Source organism: Capra hircus, chromosome 14 (genome assembly GCF_001704415.2).
Source record: "Capra hircus breed San Clemente chromosome 14, ASM170441v1, whole genome shotgun sequence".
NCBI classification, from domain to species: domain Eukaryota; kingdom Metazoa; phylum Chordata; class Mammalia; order Artiodactyla; family Bovidae; genus Capra; species Capra hircus.
In genome coordinates, this window is record NC_030821.1 from 71,217,199 (window position 1) to 71,244,743 (window position 27,545).

The 27,545-nt window shown below is 38.7% G+C and overlaps 1 protein-coding gene across 9 annotated transcripts in view; it reads right to left on the bottom strand.

The window, feature by feature from the left end:
* The window catches only part of FAM49B (family with sequence similarity 49 member B), a 143,105-nt gene continuing 119,694 nt past the window's right edge, over nucleotides 4,135-27,545 (bottom strand). For 7 of the 9 annotated variants that reach the window (XM_018058569.1, XM_005688846.3, XM_005688844.3 and 4 more), the window contains 9 exons: nucleotides 25,354-25,475; nucleotides 21,181-21,286; nucleotides 15,970-16,106; nucleotides 14,810-14,887; nucleotides 12,678-12,794; nucleotides 11,635-11,714; nucleotides 10,270-10,396; nucleotides 8,774-8,844; nucleotides 4,247-4,878 (listed from right to left, as the gene is read on the bottom strand). In XM_018058569.1, the coding sequence (XP_017914058.1) occupies nucleotides 4,815-4,878; nucleotides 8,774-8,844; nucleotides 10,270-10,396; nucleotides 11,635-11,714; nucleotides 12,678-12,794; nucleotides 14,810-14,887 (537 nt within the window). In that variant the 5' untranslated portion in view covers nucleotides 15,970-16,106; nucleotides 21,181-21,286; nucleotides 25,354-25,475 and the 3' untranslated portion in view covers nucleotides 4,247-4,814. Of the gene's footprint in view, nucleotides 4,879-8,773; nucleotides 8,845-10,269; nucleotides 10,397-11,634; nucleotides 11,715-12,677; nucleotides 12,795-14,809; nucleotides 14,888-15,969; nucleotides 16,107-21,180; nucleotides 21,287-25,353; nucleotides 25,476-27,545 lie in introns of all 9 variants that reach the window. The other 2 variants (XM_005688843.2, XM_018058565.1) reach the window with 1 other exon arrangement.

The following is a 27,545-nucleotide window of genomic DNA, read 5'->3' on the forward strand; positions in this document are numbered from 1 at the left end:
GTGTTTAAAATAATCACGCTGCTAGTTTTGGTTTCCAATAGGCAGTTGATCACCTGCCCAGTTAGAGAAATGGCACTACCTCACAGTTAGTTTCAGTATTCTTGCTGGGAGAATCCCATGGACAGAAGCTCCTGGCAGGTTACAGTCTATGGCGTCCCAAGAGTTGGACGTGACTGAGCGACTAAGCGCACACACACAGAGTAAGTTCTGGCTTCCCGGGTGATGCTAGCGGTAAAGAACCTGCCTGCCAGTGCGGGAGACCTAAGAGGGGTGGGTTCAATCCCTGCGTCTAGAAGATGCCCTGGAGGAGGAAATGGCAACCCACTCAAGCGATCCTGCCTGGAGAATTCCATGGACAGAGGAGCCTGGCAGGCTGCAGTCCATAGGGTCGCGCAAAGTTGGACAAGACTGAAGCGATTTAGCGACAGCACACGGCACCACAATTCAGTTCAGTTGCTCAGTCGTGTCCGACTCTTTGCGATCCCATGAATCACAGCACGCCAGGCCTCCCTGTCCATCACCAACTCCCGGAGTTCAATCAGACTCACGTCCATCGAGTTGGTGATGCCATCCAGCCATCTCATCCTCTGTCGTCCCCTTCTCCTCCTGCCCAAGTCAACACTTCGCATGAGGTGGCCAAAGTATTGGAGTTTCAGCTTTAGGATCAATCCTTCCAAAAAACACCCAGGACTGATCTCCTTCAGAATGGACTGGTTGGCTCTCCTTGCAGTCCAAGAGACTTTCAAGAGTCTTCTCCAACACCACAGTTCAAAAGCATCAATTCTTCGGGGCTCAGCTTTCTTCACAGTCCAACTCTAAGTTACTATTAATCAGTTATAGGATCTCTAAAGATCATTAAAATTGGGTATCTTTGCCCAATAATACCCTCCTAGACTGAGGAAAGTAGTCAGAACTGGTGCTGGGGACAACTCTGGGGTAAGTGGAGAACCATACACGTTCATGGACGTGACACCTGGAACAGGCTACAATACAAACATCATGATGGTTACGAGACGGGCAGGCAGCACTCGTGGTGCACACGGACAGTACAGCACCAGCCAGCACAGCCCCCAGGGCCACAGTAGAGGGGTAAGTATTTCAAGTATTCCGTTTCATCAATGCGGACACACGAGACTCATCCAAAGTTACGAGTTTTAAACACAGCTCCACCACCGCGGAAGTCTACGTTTTAACTGTTCACACGGATGCAGCATTTGGCAGACAGTATAGATAAGACATGTACTGTATGACATGAAATCAAATGTTAGAGATACTGTCTCCATTCTCATTTTACTGATGAGGAAGATACAGTTCCAAAGCAGCAATGTGGGTGGGGTTATCTGAGTTTTAATCTACAGACCTTCCCACCGCCATCTTCTAGGATCACCATGCAAAGACTGTGAAATATGTGAAATAAGGGATCATTTTGTAAGAACTTATGGAGTAGCAATTACTGCCATCTCACATGGAATCAGTATGGCATTTCAACTTCAAAAACCTGGGTTTGAGCACAAATGCCTTAAGTCTAAAATACTTGGAACAATCTTAAAATAGTCTAGCATGCTTCTTAATCCAAATCTCTAAAGTGGGAAAACAGCCAAGTGAAAAGTTCTACTCATCCAGATATAGGTTGAGGGCTGCAGAAACAGGATGAAGAACACAACATGCGGGGTGTCGCTGGTCTAAGACATGAAGCAACACTTTATCCCGTGAAGGAAGAGGCACCGGGGCCAGGGTACCGGATGAGTAAAGCGATACTGACCGGGCTGTTTTAGAGGTTAAGGGGGGTAAAAGGCTTTGAGTGGTAGGAGATTCACCTGCACAGTGCGGAGTCACACCTCCTTCCAGCACACCGGGCAGACCTGCTTATTATAAAATCGTGGTCCTCTTTCCTGATGAGCCCATGGCCAGTCCCTTCATTGTGAGCACAGACATGAATAGAGATCAGACTCGGCGGACCTTCTTACTATCTGAACGGTAAATACTAAACCTACTTTCCGGAAGCAGAGATGGCTCCTTGTAACACTGCAGCCCCGTGCTTCCAGCACACGGAAGCTGTTGTTCCGTGGTTCCAACCACCTCAACTTCTTTGAGGTTCTCAAAGACACCTGTTCTTGGAACTAAAGAACGGTCAACTTCCTGAGGGCCATATGGCCTGTCACAAGAATTCCATTCTGCTGTTGTAATGCAAAAGCAGCCAAAAGTAACATGTAAACAAATGAGTGAGGCTGTGTTCCAGTAACATTTTATTTATGGACACTGGAATTTGAATGTCATGTATTTTACACATGCCACAAAATATAGTTTTGACTTCTGCCAAACTTTTAAACACGCAGAAACTATTCTTAGTTCATAGGCTGTACAGAAATAGGTGGCAGGAGGACTGGGTCGCAGAGGAGTTTGCTGAGGCCTAGTCGGAGGTTGAGACAAACTCCCACTTGTTCTCTGATGCGGAGACGACAGACTACATTAACTGCAAAGGCCACAGCAGTATTACTATTATCTATTTCAGCCACGACATGATTTTTAATTTATAGCCATTCAAGCACTTACACTTGGCACCTCCTTAGATCCAGGAACTGGGGAAAATCCTAGGGATGCTTAAGGGACATCAAACAAGGCTCTTAAGTTTTCATGGGTTAAGCAAAGTGGTCCGGTGAGACGGCAGCAATGTTGGATGAGACACTTGTAAGAGAGTCTTAGGGCTGCCATGACTGACTAGCCTCAACTGCGTGGTTTAAAACAAGACAAGTTTATTCTCTCCCAGTCCTGGAGGTTGAAATTCTGAAGCAAAGGTGTCGGCAGGATTGGTTTCTTTGGCAAGGCTCTCTGGGAGAAAGTTCCCCAGCATCCAGTGCTGCCGGCAACTCTGGGCCCTCAGTCTGCAGACACACAGCTCCCTCCACTCACGCCTCCATCTTCACACGGCCTCTGCTATATCCAGTTCCCCTTTTCTCCTCTCATACTGGGTTTATGACCCCATGTAATCCAGGATGGTCTTATCTCCAGATCCTTGACTTAATGTCAGCAGCAAACACCCTTTTTTCCAAATGATGGGGCATCTCCAGGTTCCAGGTGGACTTACCTTCAGGGAAGCGGGACTATTTAACCTTACATCCTCTTTATTGGAAGGTGGCTCCTGTTATCCCCAAGGCTTTGTCAAGGAGATGACACAAGCTGATCCTCCAAAGATGAGAGCTGCTATTCCTCAGATGAACGTGAGGGAGGAAGGGGATGACAGGCTCAGGGACCAGTGGGACCCAAGTGTGACACTGAGTGGAGCAATCCGAGCAGCATGCAGCTGAGCCTGGCTGGTAGCAGGCTGCGGGTGGCAGAGAGGTGAGCAGGGAGTCTATCCTGACAGGCTGTGAGCATGGCCATCTGGTACTAGTGAGCCAGAAACATGGATGGAGTTCTCTGGGATTTTCTCCCAGATAACCCTTAACCCAGCATGGGTGGATGAGACCAACTCTAAGCAGTTTCTCCCCATTAGGACACTTTATGGTTACAATTTATGATCTTAAAGTAATAATCACATGAAGTTTCCTACCATTAGCAACATTGCGGCCTTCAGTTTCTCCTGGGAAGTCCCTCATATACTCTCTCTCCTCCCAGTATTCAGGACTGTTCTTCCTTCCACGTACTATTTCAAGTTGCTACCTTCCAGCTCCTGAGAACAGCCCTTCAAGCAAAAGTGTAGTTTCCCTTCTGTTGCTACATCCATGCAAGAGTAAATCAAGGATAAAAGTCAAGTGTGACAAGATTACTAGGTCTTATCTTTTGGTAAAGAATCCGCCTGCAATGCAGGGTTTGATGCCTGGGTCAGGAAGAGCCCCTGGAGAAAGAAATGGCTACCCACTCCAGTATTCTTGCCTGGAGAAACCCATGGACAGAGAAGCCTGGTGGGCCACAGTTCGAAGGGTCACAGAGAGTCAGACAAAAACTTGGTGGCTAAACCACCACCTCTAGTCTTGTACACAGCAAGATTTTAAAAGCAATTAAAGTAATAAAAAAAAACAGACCCAGTTCTCCCCTAAAAGGGGAAAAAATGTATTATACACATACATTCCAAAAAATACACATAGGGAAAGCTCTAGAGACCTAGAATCAAAACATCAGTAAACCAAACCACACTTAGAAAAATGAAAGCTGATTTTTATTTTATCATCAACAGCCATTCTTTAAACATGAACATGCATACGTAATATTCTACGCACACATCACAGTTTTTTAACGTTAGTTAATAAAGGTTAAACACACAACATACATCCTTACAAAAAAAGTCAAAATGCAAACTTAAAACTTTAAACAAAAGTCTTACTAATTTAAAAAAAGTGTGTGTTGGGTACCATTTGTACAACACAGTTAATTTAAACATTTTTATTTTGGCTGCACATGAAAAAAGCGGCAGTAGAAAATAAAGTCATTGAGGGTTTTTAAATAGCAGAATAGGCAGTTTTGCCATGCAGGAGAAGCAATATTAAATATTAGTTTTCAAAAAAAATCCACATTTAAAAATATTTAGTTCAAGTCACAGAACTTTTTTCAGTAGAGACCCCAATGCGATGCATAATTAGCTGCCTTAGATGGCCTGTTTGAAAGGACAATATCCCTTCAGAGTATAACTTTACTGATTTTGGCACAGAAAAGAAGTCTTAAGATCAAGAACATGATTAAAAAAGAGGGAGAGGAACAGAGGAAAGAAATAAAAAGCAAGAGTAAATGAGATAGTAATTGCAATCACTAAAAACTGTGCATTCTCAGTCACTGCAGAATACTGTCTTCTGTCTACAGCAGGTGCTTTTCCAGAACTGTTATTGCAGCATGGATTTAATCTGCTTGGAGGTAGTCTCATCATTCAAATGTTTTGTTGTGTACCTGTGAGGGGAAAAACATCCGTTTTAGGGGGTTAAAAACACAAACAAACATAACCTGCATCGGGTTCTGTAATTACGGTAAGAGAAACAACTGCCCAGGAGAGCTTGTCTTGCGCGAGAATGCCTTTCAGTCCAGCTCTACCCCTGTTCAGCCCCTGCTGGCTGATGCTCCTCCTACCTTCAAACAGAGTATCCAATGGCTGTTTTACTCATTTGGAACTAACTACCTCATTGAAAAGATTTGGTTAGATTCTACAGTAAACAATTATCTATAACTTCCCTCTCAAAGGAAAATAGCTGTCCAATATCAAAGGCTGGCAAATTATACCCACGGATCAAATCCAACCTACCATCTATTTTTGTATCGCTAGCGTATTTTTGGAAAAGGCAATGGCACCCCACTCCAGTACTCTTGCCTGGAAAATCCCATGGATGGAGGAGCCTGGTAGGCTGCAGTCCATGAGGGTCCCTAAGAGTCGGACACAACTGAGAGACTTCACTTTCACTTTCATGCATTGGACAAGGAAATGGCAACCCACTCCAGTATTCTTGCCTAGAGAATCCCAGGGACGGGGTAGCCTGGTGGGCTGCCGTCTATGGGGTTGCACAGAGTCGGACACGACTGAAATGACTTAGCAGCAGCATATTTTTACGTTTTTAAATGGTTGAGAGAAAAAGTAAAAAAAAAAAAAAAAAAAAGAGTGTTTCACATTAATGTGGAAATTCCATCAAATTCAAATTTCAGAGCTTATAACATTTTACTGGAACAGAGCCATGCTGATTCACTTAAGCATCATCTGTGGTCACCTTCCTGCTACAAGGGCAGAGCTGAATAGCTGTGACAGATGCCACAGGGCCTACAAAGCCTAAAATATTTGCTTATTCTCTGCTCCTTTACAAAAAGCTTGCAAACTGCTATTCTCCTTTGTATCTAAGACAGTTCATTGTCACATTTTCATCAAGAAAAGGCCAACAGCATCTAAGAAAAGCAACTACTAATACTATTTAAGAATAAGAAGGTAATTATCTAGCACTGAACCTGACTCCCAGATCTAGTTTTATTTCTCTTTCTCTTATGATCAAAGAAACTTGGTTCCATTTCTCCATCTGTAAAATACAGACATGGTTTGTTGCTTTCTCCTCCTTGCATAGTGTCAGTTGGAGGGAACTATATCATTACTACAGAAAAGTATTCAAAACAAGCAACTATATACATATATACATACACACACAACTATATTATTTAGAACTTGATTCTGAGGAAAAGAATGGAGTGAGCATCTGTAGTAAATAAGCTATTCCTTAAAAAAGAAAATAATGCAGCAAAAATGTGTTCTATTTTGTAGAGACAGAAATAACAACACTTGCATAGCATTTTGGGAATTCCAAAATGCTTTCTTAACAGTATCTTCTTTGCTCTGAGTGAAGCATGTTAAGAGCTAGGTTGGTTTAGTTTAAGCAGTGTTTCTCAAAGTACCAACAATATCAACAACACACAGGGTGCTTATTTATAAAATGAGGTGCCTGCCCCCCCAACTCCAGACCTAACGAAGAAACTAGACTCTCTGGAGGTGGTAACCTGGGAATCTCCATTTCCCTTCCATCCAGATGATTCATCTCAGAGTAAACCTCCGGCTTGATAATGCAGTATCAAGTATATGGGATTTTGAGAATAAAACCCTGAATCTGAAAATAGACTCCAACATTTATTAGTTGTATCATCTTTAAGTCTCTCAAGAGCTTCAGGTACCTACTGCAGGATGGAGACACCCCCACTGGCCCATACCCACCAGCTACTTCACTAAGCTGTGGTGAAGAGACAATAAAGCCGCAGACATGAAACTGCATGGCAGATGTAGGGTGATATAAAACTGTTACTAATTATAACCACCACTACATCGCAACAGGTATACTGGTTAACCTCACACAACCTCCCAGGGGAGAAATAACAACCAGACACAGAATATGTGTTTCACTCTGAGTAAGAACAGCTCAGGAATTATCTCTGCAGCGAACTTTTATTCTCTGACTTCTATCATATTATTTAAAAGAAAACCTACAGCTGCCAGGTGGCTCTTGCCTCACCTGGCAGACAGTGAGTCTTCTTCCCCTTTCTCTCAAACACAGCCTGTTTGCGGCGGACGTCAACGCTTTATACTCACTGCCACTGCCCTCCTCTGTCCCACACCAAATTACTTTCACACTGTGAAAAACAGAAGTGAACTTTGCGTTTTACATTACTGTTGGAAGCACAGTCCCGTCAGGGTAAATAAATGTTACACTAAAACTTCCTAGACCTCTATTATTTCTTACTTTAGGGAAAAAAGTGTTCCTGTCACTTGCTGGCTTTGGAAGAGCCTAGCCAATCAGAAAGGAAAGGGCTTGGGAGAGAGCTCAGGCTGACTGCAACATGGGGAATCCTCAGAAAGGGATCAAGCAGCAAGAATCACAATACCGTAAATATCGATACAATCAGTGAGAAGTCTCCAGAGTAAAAAATTAAAAGAACTTAAGGTTTCTGATAGGCTTATGGTTGAAACAGTTTGACATAAGGATTTTTTTTTTTTTTGGTTGTTATATTATGTTCCTTAATCATTCGAGTTTTCACTTAGAATACATCTTCTTTTTATTTATTTTTTAGTTGAAGGATAATTGCTTTACAACGCTGTGCTGGTTTCTTCCAAACAACGAGAATCCATTAACTATACATATATATATCTATATATCTATATATATATCTCCCCTCCCTCTTAAGCCTTCTTCCCACCCCCACCCCCAGAATAGATCATCTTTATTTAGACAGTCACTGCCTATAGAATATTTTTCGTCATCTTAATAAAATAATTTCATGGTTCCACTCAGCTGAAATGACACAGCCTAGATTCTGCTTAATGATATGCCAGATGTGACTAAGTGTCCAAAAAGAATAAACAATGTTTTGCTTACGAAACATGTGAGGAAGGTAATATTACATTGGAAATCAGTTTATGCTATTACGTGAATTACAATGCACTACAATAGCCTATGACTTCAAAAAGTCACTGAATAAATACCTGCATTCACAGTTTTTGTGTTCAAACACAAAACAATCAAGGAACAAGCAAATCATCTTTTACATTAGGGAAATGATAACTACCAATTAAATCTTTGTAGTCAAGACTCTGTAATGGGTTGAGATTTTCATTTAAAAATAGTCCAGGATTCGAAGGAGCTTTAGTAACTATAGTAAGTAAATAACTTGTTTAGTAACTAAACAAGTCTAAACTGAGAAGACAGACATCAAATAATGACTAGACTGCTTTATTTTCATTATAAAAACTGCACAAAAGTAATAAAGATCTGTAGTATGAACACAGAAATATAATTATACTATACTAAGGGAAAAGTTCAGCTATAAAACAGTCTGTATAATATTATTTTGTAAAAGGTAACTTTTATATAAAGCTATGACTATATACAAGTATTTTAAAAAGAAACTCTGGAAGGATATGCATCATGTTTAAAAAAGAAAACTGAAAGGGTATATACCAAAATGTGAATAGTGGTTTATTTCGAAATAGTGCGGGTTCTGTGTTTTCTTCTTAAAATTTTCATGTTTTCTGAGTTTTATACAATTGCTTTTATTAAAAAAAACAAAAAAGCAGTGTGTCCTTTGAGGCGGGCAGAAAAGTGAAAGCCATACTCCACGGCAAAGAAATGAAGCTGCTATTTTCTGTGGGACACATACACACACATTCTTCATTATAAAAAATACTGTGACCAATATTTGAAAGCAAGACTACCAATAAGCAACATGAGAGAGATCTTCACATTTCTAACTTTTATGTGTTATTCACACACTGAAACAACATCTTAACACGTCCACCCTATCCACATGTACCTGTGCGCATACCCACCTGAGAGCATTGAGAAGACCTTCTACACTGTTAGGAGGCTGGTCCTTAAGAACCTTGATACAGCCTTTCATCTAAGTAGAAAACGAAACAGAAAAGGTGAAACATTGAGTTTTCATCTAACATTCATTCTCAAAACAGTTAATACTTAAACCAGCTCCGTAACTTTGGCACTCATGAGAAATTACACACTACAAATGTCAAAACAATTATTCTTAGAACGGGGGGAAAAAATCTACCCAAGTGTTATTTTCAGTTTGTCAATCAAACAAAACTTTTCAGAAACCAAATCAGATGAACAGAACATACCCAACACACTAATGAGAAAACTAAGGGTTTACTAAAGTAGGACATTCTGGAAAAGTTGTTGAGTGGCCTTTTAAAGGATGGAATGGACACACTGCTAAGAAAAAGAGGCATTCCAGGTAGAGGAACCCAATAAAAAAAAGTAAGAAAGCTCATCACATGCAGAGGGCTAAGGTGAATCACACAGGGCAGTTCACAGAGGGCCTCAAAAGCCAGGAGGACTCATGGGGAACTGATGGGGATGGCAGCAGAGACTTGTCACAGGCTTCACAGAAAGGGAACAACTTGATGAAAATGATCCACAAGGAAGATGAGCCCGATTACTGTGAGAAAGCATAGCATGGCAGAAACACCACAGGCTTCGAAAGCCATGGAGACGTGGGTTCAAAATCCAGGTACCGTTCACTAGCAATTACATTAAGAAATCTCCCTAAACTTTCTTTCTCTATTAATACAAGGGAAATAACACCTACATCCTAAGAGTATTTTCAAAGTTAAATGAGAGAGCAAATGTTGAAATTCCTGGGACACAGTAATGACTCAAAAAATGTTGATTTTCTCTTTACATGGGATAGATGAAGACAAGACTGATAAATCATCAGTTCTCTATACATGAAATGCCAAGAGTCTGTCAAAGGGTAACTGAAAGACAATTCTCAGTAAATAATGGTTAAAATTCTCATGAACCCGATGTGAGAGTGAGGCAAGAAATTATAAAGCAGAGAAACTCAGGATACGACCACAAATTATGATGACTGGGAGGAGGAGGAACAGTATATAGTCTTCAGCTTTCTTCACTGGGGCACCTCTACTGACTTTTAATATATACTTGAAAGCAAATCTTTTGTTTAAAAATGGCCTTCGGTCAAAGGAATGAAACGATACAATAAAAAGATTTTTTAATGTTTCATTATTTATTTACATATACTGCCAAATATGTGGAAGTACCACTTTATGAATGAGGCTTCCCCACAAGGAGATACTCTAAAACAGAGCAGTTACCTTCAGTCATTCTATTCCACCTGTATAAGAAATAGCACGAGAGAAGAGAAAACCAAAATATACCATTATCACAAACTATAAAACTAAATTTTGAGACAGAGTGTAGCCGGCCAGCTCTTTAAATAAAAGTCTATGGTTTCCACTTATGTTTGAAATTACTGGGAATTACATAAAAAACAAATACAACTTACATCAATTTTTGAAGTTTTGGCAAATGCTCCCACTGGATGCACGTGGTCATAGAGTATTATGACGCCCACCATTACCCTCAAGCAGAATGACACTGTCTCTTCATTTGTAAATCTGCTTCTGTATTCCCTGGAGGGTAGGAAACATAAAGGTGGATGAGGCCCATCACAGACTCATGAGCTGGCTGATGCTCAAAGTTATCTCTTGTTGATATATAAAAGGGATGCTGAGACTATACCCTCACCTTCTCTACAACGAGATTCCCAGAGAAATAAGGGGGCGGAACAGTTATCACTTATACATCCTGGTCTCATATGCATGTTGGTATCTTGCCCCTTCTGCTCAGTAGAGATCAGACAATTTTAGAGAGATTAAAAGTAGCCCCAAAGTAAAAGTTTGGGGATAGGTGCTCTGAAAGGCTGTCATCATCAATGTGATGAGAAAAGCCACTAGCTTAATAGAGAAAGCACTGGCATTTATAGACATTAACTTGATCTAAACATATTACTATACTGCAGGCTTTTAATATTCTAAAATTCAATCACAGTCTTCTCTCAAATGGGAAAAAGGAAACAGCACTTTTCGTCTACAAGGAGGGCGGTATGGCATAGCAGAAAGAATCCAGACCACAATGGAGACATCCAAGCATGTGTGTGAGGCCAGTCACCATGCACAAGTCCCTTCACTCCCCAGGACCCTGCTCCCCTAGATGAGGATGACAATGCTCTGAGGATAAGCAGTTGCTCTCTTACTTCAAAAGGTTTTCCAGTAAGATGAGTATACAAAAGTGTTTTGGAAAATAAAAAGCTCCAAAAAACTGAAGTTATATAATAAAATCATACTATTCAGGAATATAGGAAGAATTCTTTCTGCCTGCTGACAGGAAAATCCAGACAGAAAACATTGTGGTATATGTTACAACTGGTTTGACAGAGAGGAGAAACCCAGAAGAGAATTTAGGTCAGTGCTGGGGACAATAAAGAAGACTGAGGAATAATAACTAAAGCTGAGAGGAAGGGATAAGCATTTAAGAATATTTCTACCCCTCTAGCAAAAAGGCAAAGTGCTCTTTGAAAAGGAAAGAGAATACCTGAGAGGCATAACCAGATGAGCTTTAAAGTTCTTCCCCTATCCTCTCAAAAGCACACAAAACCCCTATTCTGAAGCATCTGACTGGTCTGATGAACCTGAAAACCAAATGTACTTTATACATTTAACCAGAACCTACATTAAGCTGTGTAATTATTTTAATTTTGTTTATTACATACTTGGGATATATTTAATCCCACCTTCCAAATATGACATTCATATCTTTGTCAATCATTTCAACAGGACTGTTAAAGTGAAAAAGATCAGCAAATACTCACGGTGTTTCAAGCATGACTCTGCACACACTAGCCATGGTGCTTAGACAATCTGTGGTATTTTCTATTGGTAAATTTTTATTCTGTAAAAGTGTACAGAGAACAAAAGAGTGATGAACAGCTATTACTTACGAAAAATTTAAAACCTACCATAACATGAAAAATTATCAACTTTAAAATCTGATTCCTCCTCTAAATTTTGTTTTAGAAAATGCACTAGAAAAGAAAATGCACTAGATTCTAGGTACTGTTCTAAGCTCTGAGGACACAGCTGGGAGCAAGACAGCTGAGATCCGCCCATCTCTCAAGAAGCCCTTACATTTGAGAGCTGGGCAGGAACAGCCACGACATGCAGACGACGCCCCAAGAGACCCATGACACGTGGATTTGATCCTAAGGGCCCTGGGAAGTCGACTGGAGACCTTTCTCCCCTCCAAAACCTATTCATTTTTAATTGAAGGAAAACTGCTTCACAATATTGTTGGCCTCTGCCATAGGTATACATGCGCCCCCTCCCTCTTTAACTTCCCAAACTGGAAACCTTTTATGCAGAGAAGAAGGGAACGTGGTTTGGGTCTTAAGAAGACTACTTGGCTACACTCAGGAGACAGGCCCAGTGGGTCAGAGCATGAATGCAGAAATCCAGGTAGGAAGAGGTGGGGTGCTACGGAGAGGTAGCTCGAGGTAGTAGTAAAGGGTCAAATTCTCAGACTCAGCGTACACTTTAATAAGAAGAACCAATAAGACTGATGTAGGGGTGAGAAAAAGAAAGGAACTGGCGATGAAAACCCTTAAGTTATCTGCTTGTACAGTGTCAAGACCTCACTGTGGTCAGCAGATCATGGAGGTGTCGACTATCCATCCTAATGGTGACTGCCGATAGGTGGCAGGTGTGTACACGTGGGTCTCAGGGGAGAGGACCAGACTCAGTGCACAAGGCGCATCTATCAGCTTAGAGGGTCTGTAGCGGACTCACTGAGCCCATCCTATCTGAACACAGGCTGAAGAAAAATGACACAAAGAATAACTTCTTGGGCAATGCCTACCTCTGATACAAACTTTGTTGTAGCATCACTTAAGGTTTTCAGCATTGGGGTTGCCTCAGCATAAAACAAAGACATTCGATTTGCCAATTCATTATTTACTTCATTTTCTCCTTCTGCCTGTGTGGAAAAGAAGGACACTTAATATCAGTTCCTAAGTTATTAAAATAATATTATAAATGGACCTAGGCAAGGTGCCTAGCTAATGCTTGCTAATCTATTAATTATAAATGCTTACATTCTAGACCCTCAAATGTACACAAAACTTACATTATCTTTAACAAGAAAAAGATTAAAATATAAAGAAATTTTTTTAAAGATTAACTTCTTTAAAAATATTTTAAATGATATAAAGCCACTAAATGAAACTTGAATGGGCTGCCTGCTGTACACAAGAGACCATCTAAATGCCACAGAGGACAGAAAGATGCCTATGACGTCACACCCTATTAGGAGCAAGCAAATATCCCCACAGCTTATCTTAGTAACATGCTAAGAGACAAGGAATAAAGTGGGGGATGAGGGGAGGACTAAGACTGGAAGGAACTAAACGGATACATGGAAGGGCTAGGCTTTGGCAGATGTTGATAAGCAGGTACACAGGGCATTTCAACCAGACAGGGGGCAGAATATGCTTTCAAATGACTTGGCAGAGTGTAAATTCAAATAGGTCAGTGTAATAAGGGACAGCAACCAGTGAAAGAAAGCTGGAAGGGAAAGCTGGGGTCAGACTAAATCTTGGCCTCAGGTCATATCTTCCTTCTGTAGCTAATGGGAAGCCACTCAGCGTTAGAAGAAAGGAGTAACAATGAAGCCAATCTTCAAAATAAAGTTAACTACTGATGGTGGACTGTACCAAAAATAGAGAGATGGATAGTGTGCCAGAAAATACGTTCTGCAGCTACAGAACAGTTGCCAAAAACCGTGGGAATCAGGCTCTCCACTGGGACAGAAGTACTCAGAGATGAGATGGGAAGGGGGGCAGTGAAGAAATCTGAGAAAAATGGCACTTGACCACGACTGAACTGACCTATAATTACTGAGAGCAAAAGGCACTACCAAGATGATTTCAGTGCCTTTGGTCTTGGATGATGGCAGGATGGCTATAACAGAAAATTGGGTCATTTTATTTTACTTTATTTTATATAGTGAGTATGAAAAAGACAGACAGTAAGGTCAGCCTCACAGAATAAACTGGCTTATGCAAAACCAAACAAATACATATAACAGATGCTTCATTAAAAGAAATCTTTCTTCTGATCCAGGCCTGTCTTAAGAGCAATGATTTCATAAAATATTTACTCAATGGTCTTGTTTCTTTGGTTTTTTTAACTGGAGGACAACTGCTTTACAGTACTGTGGTGGTCTCTGATGATCTTTTTGGTTTTTTAACCTTTTATGCCACTTAACACTCCTTACAAACTTACATAGTATTTCTTCATTAAACTATCTACTTGAGGCCAGGGATGATCCTAGAAATTTTCTCTGCTTCCCATACAAATCAGCACAATATAGGTCCACAAAATATCCAGAGAAAAAGACAGTATTTTTCTCACACTTAAGGTTGGCATTTGATGTCTAGGAGAAAAGAGTATTAATTAAAATGAGAGGTCGAGAGGCTAACAAGCCAGAACAGATGCTATGCTAGCCGACCAACAGGCTCAGAGCCGTCTTCTCACACGGCAGTGTCACACAGACGTGCTTGGGGTCCAAGACCCCGCTCCCCTTCCTGCCAGAGTTAGTGCTGTTCCTATTCTGGGTCAACCTCTCCCCAAGAGTTTTCCAATCTAAGAACATGGGGACAAATAACTCATAACCACTAATTCATGAAACTTTTCTGCAGTTAAAACAAGAAAACAAAGAGAAATTTTTTATCAATGTTATATAGACAAAAAGCAGTTTTACTGAAGTAGCTGTGGAACAAAGAACCAAGTAGAAAAATAGGTAAATACCATATGGCTTGCTACATTTTTCTCTTTTTTCCCACAGCTGTGGATACCTGTAATTATTAACTTTACTACTATCTTTAGCTTTATCTGAATGAATGAGGGAATGAATGAATGAGTAAAAGACTAAACTGAACAAATCGAGATCTGAATTATTATTATCACGCCATAATTCAAGCTTTAACTTACTGGAACATTATTAATCCTCATGCGACTCAATGTTCTTCTGTAATAGCTGAAGTCATTCTGTATGGCAGGATTTGTCATCTAAAGAAAACATTTATAAAAGAAAAAGTTATTTACTAAAGGATAGTATAACAATTAAATAAAGTATCTATTAGAGTTGAAATTAGTTAATTTACATTATCGAATTTGTAATACCACTTTAAGAATTAAAACCGTTATCATCCAAGATGACGCTCTGCACTTAGATTATGTAGCACTGTGCTTACTGCACTGATTTGCTAACTGTCTCATGATGGACACAGAAGACTGTGCACACTGGTTTTCAGTCACAGTCAGTACACTGTCCTTCTTTCTGCTCATTAATTTCAGGTAACAGATGGAAAGGCTGCTCACCAAAAATGGTATTGCCAAATAGACAAAAACAAAAAGGAACATGTGGCCACTCACTGTGGGTTATTACAATTAATATACAGGGCAGTCGTCAAATAGACTAAAATTTTATAAACAAACCATTTGTGTTCCAAGTATGAATAAAGGAGAATAGCTGTCTATGATATAATGTTTATAAAATGTTGGAGTTAGGAATCTAGCTCTTCCATTTTCTAAACAAGGTACGTGGGGTGCTGGAAAGTCAGAGGACCTGCCTCATTGTTCGTTACTATGATAGAAGTGGAATTAAGGTCTCCTGATATGGAATTTAAGGCTTCTTTCTTTAAATGCACTCCTTCTAGCAAAAAGGATGTAAATAAGTAGAGACGGGGAAGGAGAGGGTGTGAGAGAGAAGACAGAAGGGAAGAAAGGAAAGAAGGAGAGGGGTAGGAGAGAGAAAGAAAAATCAACATTTTTATACATTAATAGAAGAATGCTGGGAAAAAAACTGGGGATGAACAGAAAAGAAAAAAATATTAGAAGATGTCAATATTGCTTCAGAGATACTTTTTAAAATGAAGCTAGATGAAAACTGAATATTGAGCAATTTGTTGTTTGCTATGCTACACCAAAAAGCCTGCACAATTTTTAAATCCAGTTTTCCACTTTTGCTGAGGAACAGCAGACATCATGCCACCACATTTTAGTAAGGGCTCCAGGCATTTCCTCCTAGTACTCATTGAAAGACGCATGATTTTCTTCTATAACAAGGAGGACCAGCAGGACAATCCTACCTTAAGTTCATCAAACCGGAGTGTAAAATGAAGAATTTCTGCGAACTGTTTAGCAAGAGCCTGCTCTCGCTCTAGATGCTGGGTGGGAGAATATGGGGTACTTGTCAGGGCTCCCAGAAGACCTCTTAATGCTGCTTCTAAAGAACAAAACATTAAGATGTTGTTTGTATCTATTTATCAAAAAGCGAGCATTTTTAAAATATTTTGATTTCAATTTCCATAAAAATAAGGTTTCTTTAAAAGTTAGATTATCTAAACATAACACTCAAACTGAGTACTGTTCACTAGAATAGAAACCCTGAAGTGACTAACTCAATTTCTGTAAACCCAAATTCAGAATCATGAAGAATGTGAATCTGAATGAAATATCACGATCAAAGGACAAATCTTACATTATTTTCACATTCTACACAGTGTTGATTTTTATGAAATGGTAACTGTGACTATGTCTTTTTTGGTGAAACTATGGTCAGTCATAACTGTATGTGGGTATGAATGAATTACCAACTTCACACACTTTGTGCTGTTTATTTAATATGTGGTTTAATAAGTAGCTTCCTGAGTGTTGTACAGCTCGCTATCTCAGGGCCATAATATCAAACATTCTAATTCATTACACAAATAAAATTGTCCCTTGAAACAACCGCTACTTTTGGAATGCCAGACTAATATTGTGTTTAAAAATGGAAATACTAAAAAAAATAATAATAAAAATATAGAAATACTGATTTCACTTCAAAAAAATCCCAGAAATCAAACTAATACTGTTACATACTACAGAATCATACAACAAGGCTAGTTTCTATTCAGAGAAAACAAAGTTTATAGAGTTAGATGGTGGTCTGCCATTTATGAATAAATGCTAGATTAATAAAGATATTAATGAAAACAAATTTATCTCACATCATCAACTTTTAAAAAGCTGAAAAATTACCAACACTACCATTTTTTTTTCGATTTGATCTACCCAATTATGAACTAATACCCATACCTGTGTACTTAACCTAGTCTGTCATTTAACTTTCACTGTCAACTATGATATGGACATTACAGATGGATAAACTGAGTTTCAAAGAGGTCAGACCCCCAAGGGTATATTTCATAAATGCCAAGTGCTTCTGGCTTCACAGCCCTATTATTTCTACCATAATAAGCTGCTTTTCATATAAAATGACATTCTAACTAGCCTTCCATAACCTTTTAAGATTAAATTATTGATTAGTACCAAGAGTAAGTACCCTTTATGCGTCTATTATGTGCCAAGTACTGAGCTAGACACTATTTGTAACCCACACAGTAACTTCAAATGATAGTTATCATCCTTTTTTAATAGTAAGTTACAAAATATATTGATGGTCTAACATGGGTCAGGCACTGGGTACAGCGATGAAGATGGACACACCCTATGCTCACACACACAGAGACTAATTATACAGAGAGAAGACAGACAACTTACCACAGCTGGGATATGTACTGAGAAGGGTATGGTACCATGGAAAGGTGTGAAAATGGAGCTTCACCCAGTTGCAGACTCAGGGAAAAACCTGCCTGAGTACATGACACCTGGACCAAGACTGGACTGGGCGCTAAGGATGAGAAAGAGTCTGCAGACAAACAGAGCCCAACCCTGAACGGAGAGGGGCACGACCGAGCAGAGAAACTGCAAGACAACAATGCAGGTGGAACAGAGAGGCAAGGAGGAGAGGAACCTAAGACTAAAACCATATGCACATCATCTGTGTGCCACACGAAGCACCCTGGCCCTGCCATCTTAGCATCCCTAGAGAAACTAAGCAGGATAATGACATCATCAGATTAGCATTTAAATTTCACTTCGGACTTCCCTAGTGGTCCAGTGGTTAAGAACCTGCCTGCCAATGCAAGGGACTCCGGTTCAATCCCTGGTCCAGGAAGGTTCCACAAGCCACAGGCAACTAAGCCTGTGAGCCACAACTACTGAGCCTGTGAGCCACAGCTATTGAGCCTGGGTACACAGAGCCTGTGCTCCACAACAAGAGAAGCCACTGCAACAAGAAGCCCCAGGCACCTCAACTAGAGAAAGCTCTCAAGCAGGACCAAAGACCCAGCCAAAAACTAATAAATAATTAAAAAATAAAAACTCCACTTCATCTGCAGCATGGAGAACAGACTGTGGGAGTATGGATGACTTATCAAGTGGAGAAATAATGACTGATCAGGCCACAAAGTAGATCCAGAAGGGGGAACAAGGCCTGACTAGGAAGAGGAGGCCCCTTCAGAGACCAGAGCCATATAGTCTCTTAGTCTCTTACTGCCAGCCATCCACTATCAAAGACCAGTCTGAATCCTCAGGAAAGAACCCAAAGGATACGGACTGCAGGGGATTTGAAACAGCCAAAAGAGATAACCACCATTATTGTGTACTTCAGAACCTTCTAAATAGGTTTTGGTGAATTTAGCTCACTAAAGAGGAGTCAACGTGCTGGACAGACTCACTCACTGTGATCTCTGGAGGTGGCCGCTGTCAGCCCCTGCAACGGGAGGAAGACTAAGCAGACACAAGGCAGTTGTGTACTGTCTGGACACACAACCTTCCCTTAGACAGCTGCCTCACTTGGGAAGGCCTCTGACCAAAACAAGCAAGTACAGGATGTTTCTTAGGTCAGCAAGGTTAAACCATGTTGGAAAGCTCAGTATCTTCTGAATTAGTCAAGTGATCCCTCTCCTGGAGTCCAGCCCACGGCTGATCTATAGTGCTCGAGCCAAGCAGCCTTCTCTTTGAAATTCTGAAGGACCACATGGATCTTCAGAGTTTGTGTGGTGCTCCGGGTGCTGTATTTGGTGTTTATCCTCATCTCTGGCTTGACAGCACAGAAGAGAAGAGACAACAGAGGTTACGTGCACTTAAAGCAGAGGGCTCAACTCACTGGAGGTCCAAGTAGGACACTGAAGCTCACAGAATTTAAATGATGGAGCCAAGAGCACACAGCTAATAACCACCAACACCAGAAATCAAACACAGGCCATTAGGCCTTGAAAGCCTGAAATCTATTATTATTCCTTATCCTAAATACCAACAAATATTTGATATATCAGACACATGTATTCGTTAATCCATCACTCGCTCACTCGTTCAACACTGAGTTCCTATCACATGCAAGCAAGGGTATGCATCCCGTCAGCAAGGCAACTGGAAACATGAACCACGTTACCAGCCAAGAGATGAGGAGTGAACCACCAGATCTTAAATGTGTACTTCGTTCACACCTTTACAGAAGTCCTAGCCTACACAACCAAGGCTCAAGGCTTCCACATGACAGGATGAAAACCCCAGAGCTTTTTGCTACTACCTGTGTCATTACAACCTCTGGTGAGATGGAACACAGCACTTGTGCCAAAACACACACCACTCACCTGATGTAATTCCAGTAGTTAGAATATGAACGTGTAAGCCTGCCTGGTTTGATCTATTTTATAATTATTCCTTTTTTTTTTAATTGGCAAATGCTAGGAGACCAATATGAACGTGAGAAGGATCTATGCAGCAACAAAAGCATTTTAACTTCAAAAGCAGCTGGGAACTAGCAACACACAAGAAAACTCTTATTTAAAGTAGCAGTGATACTACTAAGAAGTAGAACTACTTATTTACAGTAGTAGTAAAGATAACCAAGAGGAAAACACCTAGGCCCCCTGAGGTTACAAAGCTATGGATTACATAAGATACTCGACTGAAAGAACTGACCGCTGTGCTTGAGGAAAATAATTTATAATTCTTACTTCTATAAGAAAAGGACAATTTACACAAACGCTTCTATCTCAACTATTACTTGTCTTTGCATTTGACAGCATGTACTGCATCTAAGGAAAAATAGCAATTCTCCTACTTTTTAAAAAATACGGATATTTAAAAAAAAAAACAGGATTTCAACTTTGAAGCAGAGGTTGACACAAATGGCCAAGTAGTTTATTTAAAGACATAAAGAGAGCAAGATGTAAAAAAGCAGGATGCAGTAGGGACTCACGGCAACTAGAAAGCACATGCCTTAACTAATGGACACTGTCGGTTTGCCACTTAGCTTCCCCAACTGGAAGAAAGATCAATTGATCAGTTGTTGCCTAAGCACCTGATTTTTCCAAAGCAACCAAAGACTTAAGACACATACACACAAAACACAAACAATTACCAATTTTAAAATGTGGCAACTAATTAGGAAGTTTTAAAAAACCACATGGGCAAAACAAATCATATCTTGGGTCTAAATTTAGCTTATAAGCCCCCAAAAGGTATCACCAACTCAATGGAGGTGACTATGAGCAAACTCCAGGAGATGGTGATGTATAGGGAAGCCTGGCGTGCTGCAGTCCATGAGGTCACAAAGAGTTGGACACGACTGAGCAACTGAACGACCAGCTTCTATCTTACAGTACTAGTTTTCTTATTAAATTGTATGTACTCATTTAGGATATATAACATATTTATATGATTCAAAAAGTACAACTATATAAACACATGTCAAAAACTTAAACTGAAATGTTTCAAACTTCTAACACAATCTACACCAGTTCCCACCCCACGCTCCCAACTTCACAAAGTAAAACCTCTTCCAATTTACACAAGCAGCTAAATGGCTAAATCTTATCTGGTGTCTCTTCCTTCTTCAAGAAAAAGAACTCCAATTCTTCTTATTCACTGTATTAAAGGCACAATTCTGATCTTGGAATAATTTTTCCCATACAAGGGAAAAAGCATACCGTTCCGAATTCTTTTTACTTAATAACTCCCTCGGTAACTTCACATATACCATTAGCTTCCCAGTTCTCATCATGTACAGTTTTAGGTACATGGATCTGATCAATCTTAGGAACACAAAAATCTAAATCACTGAGGAGACTGAGGATTAGTTCCCACACATGGGAAAGGATTTGCTCCAGAGCTGGAAAGGAATTCTACCAGCAGTTCTCACAATAGGACACTTTAGGCTGCAAAAAATCAGAAATCTTCTTATAGAAGTTTTAATTTGTTGAGGAAAATGGTCTAAATAACTTAAAAGACCTAGCCGAAAAGGAAGACAGCAACATTAAGCTATATAATCTTAGAGTCCACCAAGCTGCTTTACCTATGAGACATATATATTTAGCAGTGTGAACATGAAATCTTGTAAATAGCTTCCAATATCAATAAACTCCTTTTTCACTGAGGAAGTCATAATGATAAAACTTTTCACTTACCTAACCTCTGAGAAAATTCATAAAATTTCTTTAATTTGCCTACTAGTGGAACAACTGCACCCCATGCCTTCTCTTGTAACTTCTCATCTGCTGGATGCTGGATTGCCTTCAAAATCCAAAGAATAAAAATAATCAAGATTTATTTTAAAATCATAACAGTATTATTTTTACATTAAAATACAGGTTTTGGCAAACATAGGAAATCCTGGTATAGTTTATGAAACTCAGTATAATGGATCCAGGAGAGCTGAAACTGGCCTTCTCAACTCCAGGGGTACTTTAAACCTAGTATAATAGTTTTCATCACCCTTGCAATGGATATGGATAGAAGAGAATAAAAAAATGACACAATGTATGTTTGTCAGGTATATTATGTCTTGATACCTGTTAGAATCTAAAATTTAGACTCTCAAATTTAGAACCAAATATACCATTTTATATTTTTTCCCATATCACAGATAAGCTTTCTTAGAAATTCTTTAAGAATTGTTTTAGTGGATAAAAGGAACAAAAAAGGCAGGTGATAAGTGAAATAAGACCCAATTCTGGGGAAAAGGCTAATAAACTCTCAATAATTCAAATTCCAAGGTTCAACCTAGCTTAAAAAAAGCTATCAAATACTGAAGAACCTAAATCAACCTGAAAAAATGTGATTTAGAAATTGTTACTTATCCCTTCCCTATAACTAAAATCCTATTCTGGAATCTAAATTTCTTAGGTTTTCTTGAAGAAGGTGAAAAAGTTTCACATGTGAAAGGGGAGAAAATAAAACATAATCTAGAGACTCTATTGTAAATATGAATATGTTCTTTCTCTGCCCAGTCTTCCAAGTCATTGAGCAATCATTTGTAAGTACAGAGGGCTATTCCCAAATAAATGTATATTATTGATTTTATCTTTCTTTCACTTATAGATGGCTTTTCTTCACCTTTTTTCCATAACCTGGTCTGCTTTTTCTAACATCTTCACATGAGCTAAACATTCCATCTGAAAGGTGAACCGCCTGTTTACAATATCATCAGAAGATAATGGCACATTCAGATTTTCCCAAGACACTAGTACTCTGACTCCATCCACACAAAACCAGAAAGAAACAAATAAAACTGAAACTAAAGATTTAGAAGATGCTTCAAATAAATTAGCGACAAGCTAAATAAGTGGGCTATATACACTGTTTAAACAAACTGCTTTATAAGTTTGTGGTTATATTCAATCTTTTTTTACATAAACATATAGGAGTCTGAAATGAACCTCACTTATATGACTATCTAGAAATAATGTTATGTTCAAGAAAACTGGAGTTTACAACATGTAACAATCCTTATTTCACATTTTGTTAATATGACTATTTCAAAGGGACTGTGAGATTACTCTGATGTGCACGAAACAATCCTTTTGCCTTTAAGCCAAATCTCAATGGTTTTATATCAAGTAGTAAAAACTTGTTCATTTTATTATTTGGGGAATAAGCAAACAGATAAAAATTTAAAATTTATTTTCTTCTCTTCAGAAGCCTATCCAATCTCTCTTGCAAGGATTTAATCACGATTTTCTAAATACCAACTCATTCTCATAATATTAAAATGCTCCAGCAAACGTCACCCACTGTCAAGACTGAACAGAGTTAACTATTTCCCTGGGTGTGCCTTGCCTGGATTCAGAACCGAAGACACTGGCTGCTCTTCTATGACAACTGTTTATGGTTCACCTTATACTTGTGACTCTCCTCTCAGAGCAGTTCCACTGCTGTTAGATAACACTTTTGACATAGCACCTATATCATAGTCTAATGTGGAAAATGGCACTTAGTGAGATGTCAAGCCTTTTTTAAAAAAAAGTGATGGCCACCATTAAAAAAATAGTAATGACATGTGAAGTGCTATGGCAAAAGAGTACAGGGAAATAGATTATAAGGAAGGCTAGGAACTGAGCAGGAAAAGAAAAAAAGCAGTGCCGTGTTCCAAACAAAAACAAAGGCAAGGAACTGTACATGTGCAAGACATCAGGGAAACAAGCAGTCCAGTGTAGGAGAGGTAAAGAGAACAGAAGCAGGTGAGGCTGTCATGGAGTAGGCATTATAACTCTTATTTTCAAAAATGTTAAAATGTTTGATATATCAAAACATTAGCAGAAAGTTCTTATTTCCCTCTCTAGTGGTTTATTCTAGAGCATAAGCTTTGTTTATTTAACAGATTCTTTTTTAAAAAAAAGTATCTTATTTATTTGACTGCATTGGGTGTCAGTTGCAGTACACGGGATCTTTGCTCTTAGCTGTGGCATGTGGGATCCAGTTCCCTGACCAGGGATCATACGCAGGCCCCTGCACTGGAAGCACAGTCTCAGCCACTGGACCGCCAGGGAAGTCCCTAGATTCTGTCTTAAATCAAATTTTATTCACCTTCAGAGCTGTGTTTAATAAAGTGCTATTTAAACAAATACATATAATAATTCACCTCATTAGCATAGTAATAACAGTAAACTCTCAGTCTGTGTTCTGTGTCAGCTTCTATGTGTCTCTTCTGATAAGATTATCTAACTTTATCCTCAAAACAACTCTATGAATTGCTTCCAAGTTTTTGCTATGATGAATAAGGCAGCCATAAAGATTTTTACATTTATCTCCCCGTTGAATGATAGCCTTCTGGAGAATATCTTCTAAAATTAAGTATCTGACAGAAGAGTACAGATAATTTTATAGATCTGATATTACACCTTGTCAAACTGACCTCCAAAAAGACAATAATTCTACAATGCCACTTGCATTGATTAAGACTGTTTCTTTAAAAACAAAACAAAACATGTTTCTTCATAAACCAACCTCCATTAAACTTTAAACACTTTGTTATTCTATTGTGTGCCTTCTCAAAAGGTACAATAGTTGTTCTACTAAGTCAATTAAATCTTCACACTGACCTATGACAGTTTCAGTAGTCACGTTTGTTCTTTATACATTAGATTTATACTCAGCTTTGATATGTTTAGAAAACTTGAAATTCACAGAAATGGTTACATGCCTTCATTTACTGAAATCATAAGGTTTTAACTCAAGCCAATGATACTGGCAAGATTAGTCTTCTTGCATTTATTCTTCAGTAGTTACTAACTGCTTACCAAGCACTGTACTAGGTGCTGGTAACACAAAAATAAGAAAGAAACCTTCCTCAAGCTAGAAGGCTGAAGAAATAGACATCATATATTAGTGATTTTTTAAAAAAATGTGCAAAGTGCTATGGCAAAAGAGTATAGGGAAGCAGAAGATTATTGGGATTTGATGGAAGGATAGGAACTGAGCAGGAAAAGAAAAAAGGAAGTGCACGTTCCAGACAAGAACAAAGGCAAGGAACTGTACATGTGCAAGACATTTGGGAAACAAACAACAGTCCAGTGTAGGAGAGGTAAGAAGAAGAACAGAAGTAGAAGGTCAGGAAAAAAAATGAAACAACAAAGTGTGAGCTATGCCTTCAAAAAATATAATGAGAAAAAAGAGACAGAAGGTCCAGAGGCCAGGGAGTTTCTTTGGGTAGTACAGGACACCCGAGAGTATGTGGGCATGCGTGGGGAAGAACTCAGTAAAAGAAAAAGATGCAATTAAGAGAAGGAAATTCAAAGAGTAAAGTTTCAGAGGAGGGTGGAGAACAAAGGTAGAGAAGTTGGTCTTGGTAAGAAGTAAGGACACGGCTTCTTTTGGGGGGGAAAAAAAAATAAAAGAAATGGAAAAAGAGATGGATGAAAACCTGGATAAGTTCAGAGGTTTGGGAGAAGAAAGCTAAGGGAGACCACACCATACATTTGCTCTCTGGTGGCGTCAGACACAGTTGAGGGGATCCAGACCACAAAGATGGTTTTGTTTTCTCCTAGGAAGCTTAGGAGGAGCAGAAAGATAGACTGGCAGAACTGAAAAGCCATAGAATGCTCGATGGTCTCCCCTCCAAAAACAGTATGAACAGCACCACCATGGATACTGTAAATTTCAGGTACGAGAGTAAACCAAAAGAATTCTCTTTAATGTATATAAATTATGTAGTTATAGAACCTTGGTTTGTTTACCCTTATATCACTGCAACCACTTCTGAAATAATGCAAGTGATCTTCCTTTAAATAATTGTGACTATGGAAATAGACAATATAACACAGGAAACAATAAAGATTAAAAAGAGTGACAGGAATTTTCACCTCCCGTATTTCATGGCCAGCTCCTCTATATGACTGCAAGTCCTCCAGGATGCCTTCTGCATCTTTTAGAACCACATTCACCTGGTTATAAATTTCCTTCTCAGACTCTGTTGGCTGGGCATCTAAACAGCAGGAAAGCACAAGAAAATTTACAGTCACATGATTTTTTAAAGTACATGTACAATAACTCAAGTATTAAATAATCCAATTTTCTAAAAAGTTGGTTTGACCTAACATTTTTTCCAATGCTAACTTCACACTTCTTAGAAAAGACTGATCGTTTTCCCACAGTTCTGCATTTGAATAACTAGCCTCAAGTTGATAAATATCAGAGAAGCAAGGAACATCAAACATTACTATTCAAGTTACAAATCATGACATGTTATATTAAACAAATGAGAGTTGTAACTCAAAAATTTTAATTGTCAGTGTATACTCACTGTTTCTACTATACTCACCACTAACAGTAATGACTGAAAATGCATGAATAGCCACCTATTTAACTCAACAGAAATGAAATGTAATGTACCTGGCTCATCTACAGTTTAAGCCATAAACTACTTTCCTATAAAGTTCAATTTAATGACTGAGTTTTGATATAAAAAAATAGAAACTAAGAAAAAAGACTTTAGTGGTTCTAAAAACCACTTTATACTCTGACTAGTGAACTTCTCTGCTCATGAACAAAAGGTGCAGATTACTATGCAAAGGAGTTTGAGTTAAGAAAGGACTCCAGAATCACTAGGCTAATAAAAACTAGATACTTTAAGATACAGTATTATCACTGAAATTTTGAAATATTAATGTAAAAACTGAGTTTCTATATACTTGGGACTGAGTGAGAAGAAAAATGAAGGGGGAATTATAAAAAGCATAGTTAGGAACACAAACATATGGGCATGTCCACCATGTGTGGTGTTAGCCACAAAACATAGGTTTTAATAGATGAGTAATTCTAGATTTCTCTGTTAAGGCCCGAGGTGACAAAAATCCTGTTTTTAATACCCTGGTCATTTGTTTTGCTAAGGATAAATCTTTTTTATTCAAAACATTTGATTTTTGGTGGGGGGGAATGAGGGAAATGGATGTTCTGTGAGGAATCTGAGTTTTTCATAAATCTTTCCCACTAGACTATATTCAAGACTACAGACAAGGCAAAAAGCACTTAAAATAATAAACATTATGATTACCATAATGTTTTAGAGAGTAATTGTGGTGTCAGAATTCCTCCATGTTAAAATTTTCTCTTATACTCTGGAGGGTAGGGGAGGCAGACCAAATTTATAATATGAATTAAGAACATTTCTCATAAATATTGTTTACCAATCATTTTCTGCACATACTCCACCTTCCCATAAATACACAAAGATCTATTTATTCCTTTCTTTAAAAATTTTTTAAAAACTTAGTTCACACACGAAACTAGGAGTCCAGGTGCCTAAAACCTGGAACTTTACTTTGTGCTTAAGGCAAGTCATAATTCAATTTCCTTTACTAAACTTGCCAACTAGTCAAAAATATATCATTTATATTTTTAAATCAACAAATACAGTACCAAACTTTAATTTCAACATACTTAAGACAGTACTACAGCAACACTAAGAGTAACATTCACATGCAAAGCCAACTTAAGAATTTGTGTTCTCAAGTCTATCTCCTTATTTTGAAAATCTCCTTTCAGAAATCATGTATTTTTTAAAAAATGAAACTGCTATGACAAATTACACAAGAGGAATCGACTGAAAAATTTAAAAGACTGTGTCCAAAGCTATAAAGGTATTACCAGGAGCAAATACTGATATTATAGCTAAATGATTTTTTAAAAATCAGAGTTTGTCATTTAGCAGTAATATTTTTTCATTTAGCCAGACCATATTCTCCAGTCATAATTAGACACACACTAAAAAAAAGTACACCTCAGTTATAACTTTTTATACTTACACCAGATGCAGTAGAGAAAAATTTTACATGCAAAAAACAGCAGTTTTATACTTTTCATATGAAATTATGAAACTACAGACATAACATCAATAGTAGACACGTATCATACTTTGAATTCATGAAGTGGGAATTCATGACAAAGGACAATATTTTGACTATTATATATTAAAAGATATTTGTGAAGTTTGAAAATACTAAACTATGTATTTTGGGTGTGGTGACTAGCTGTTAACAGAAAAACATGACACTGA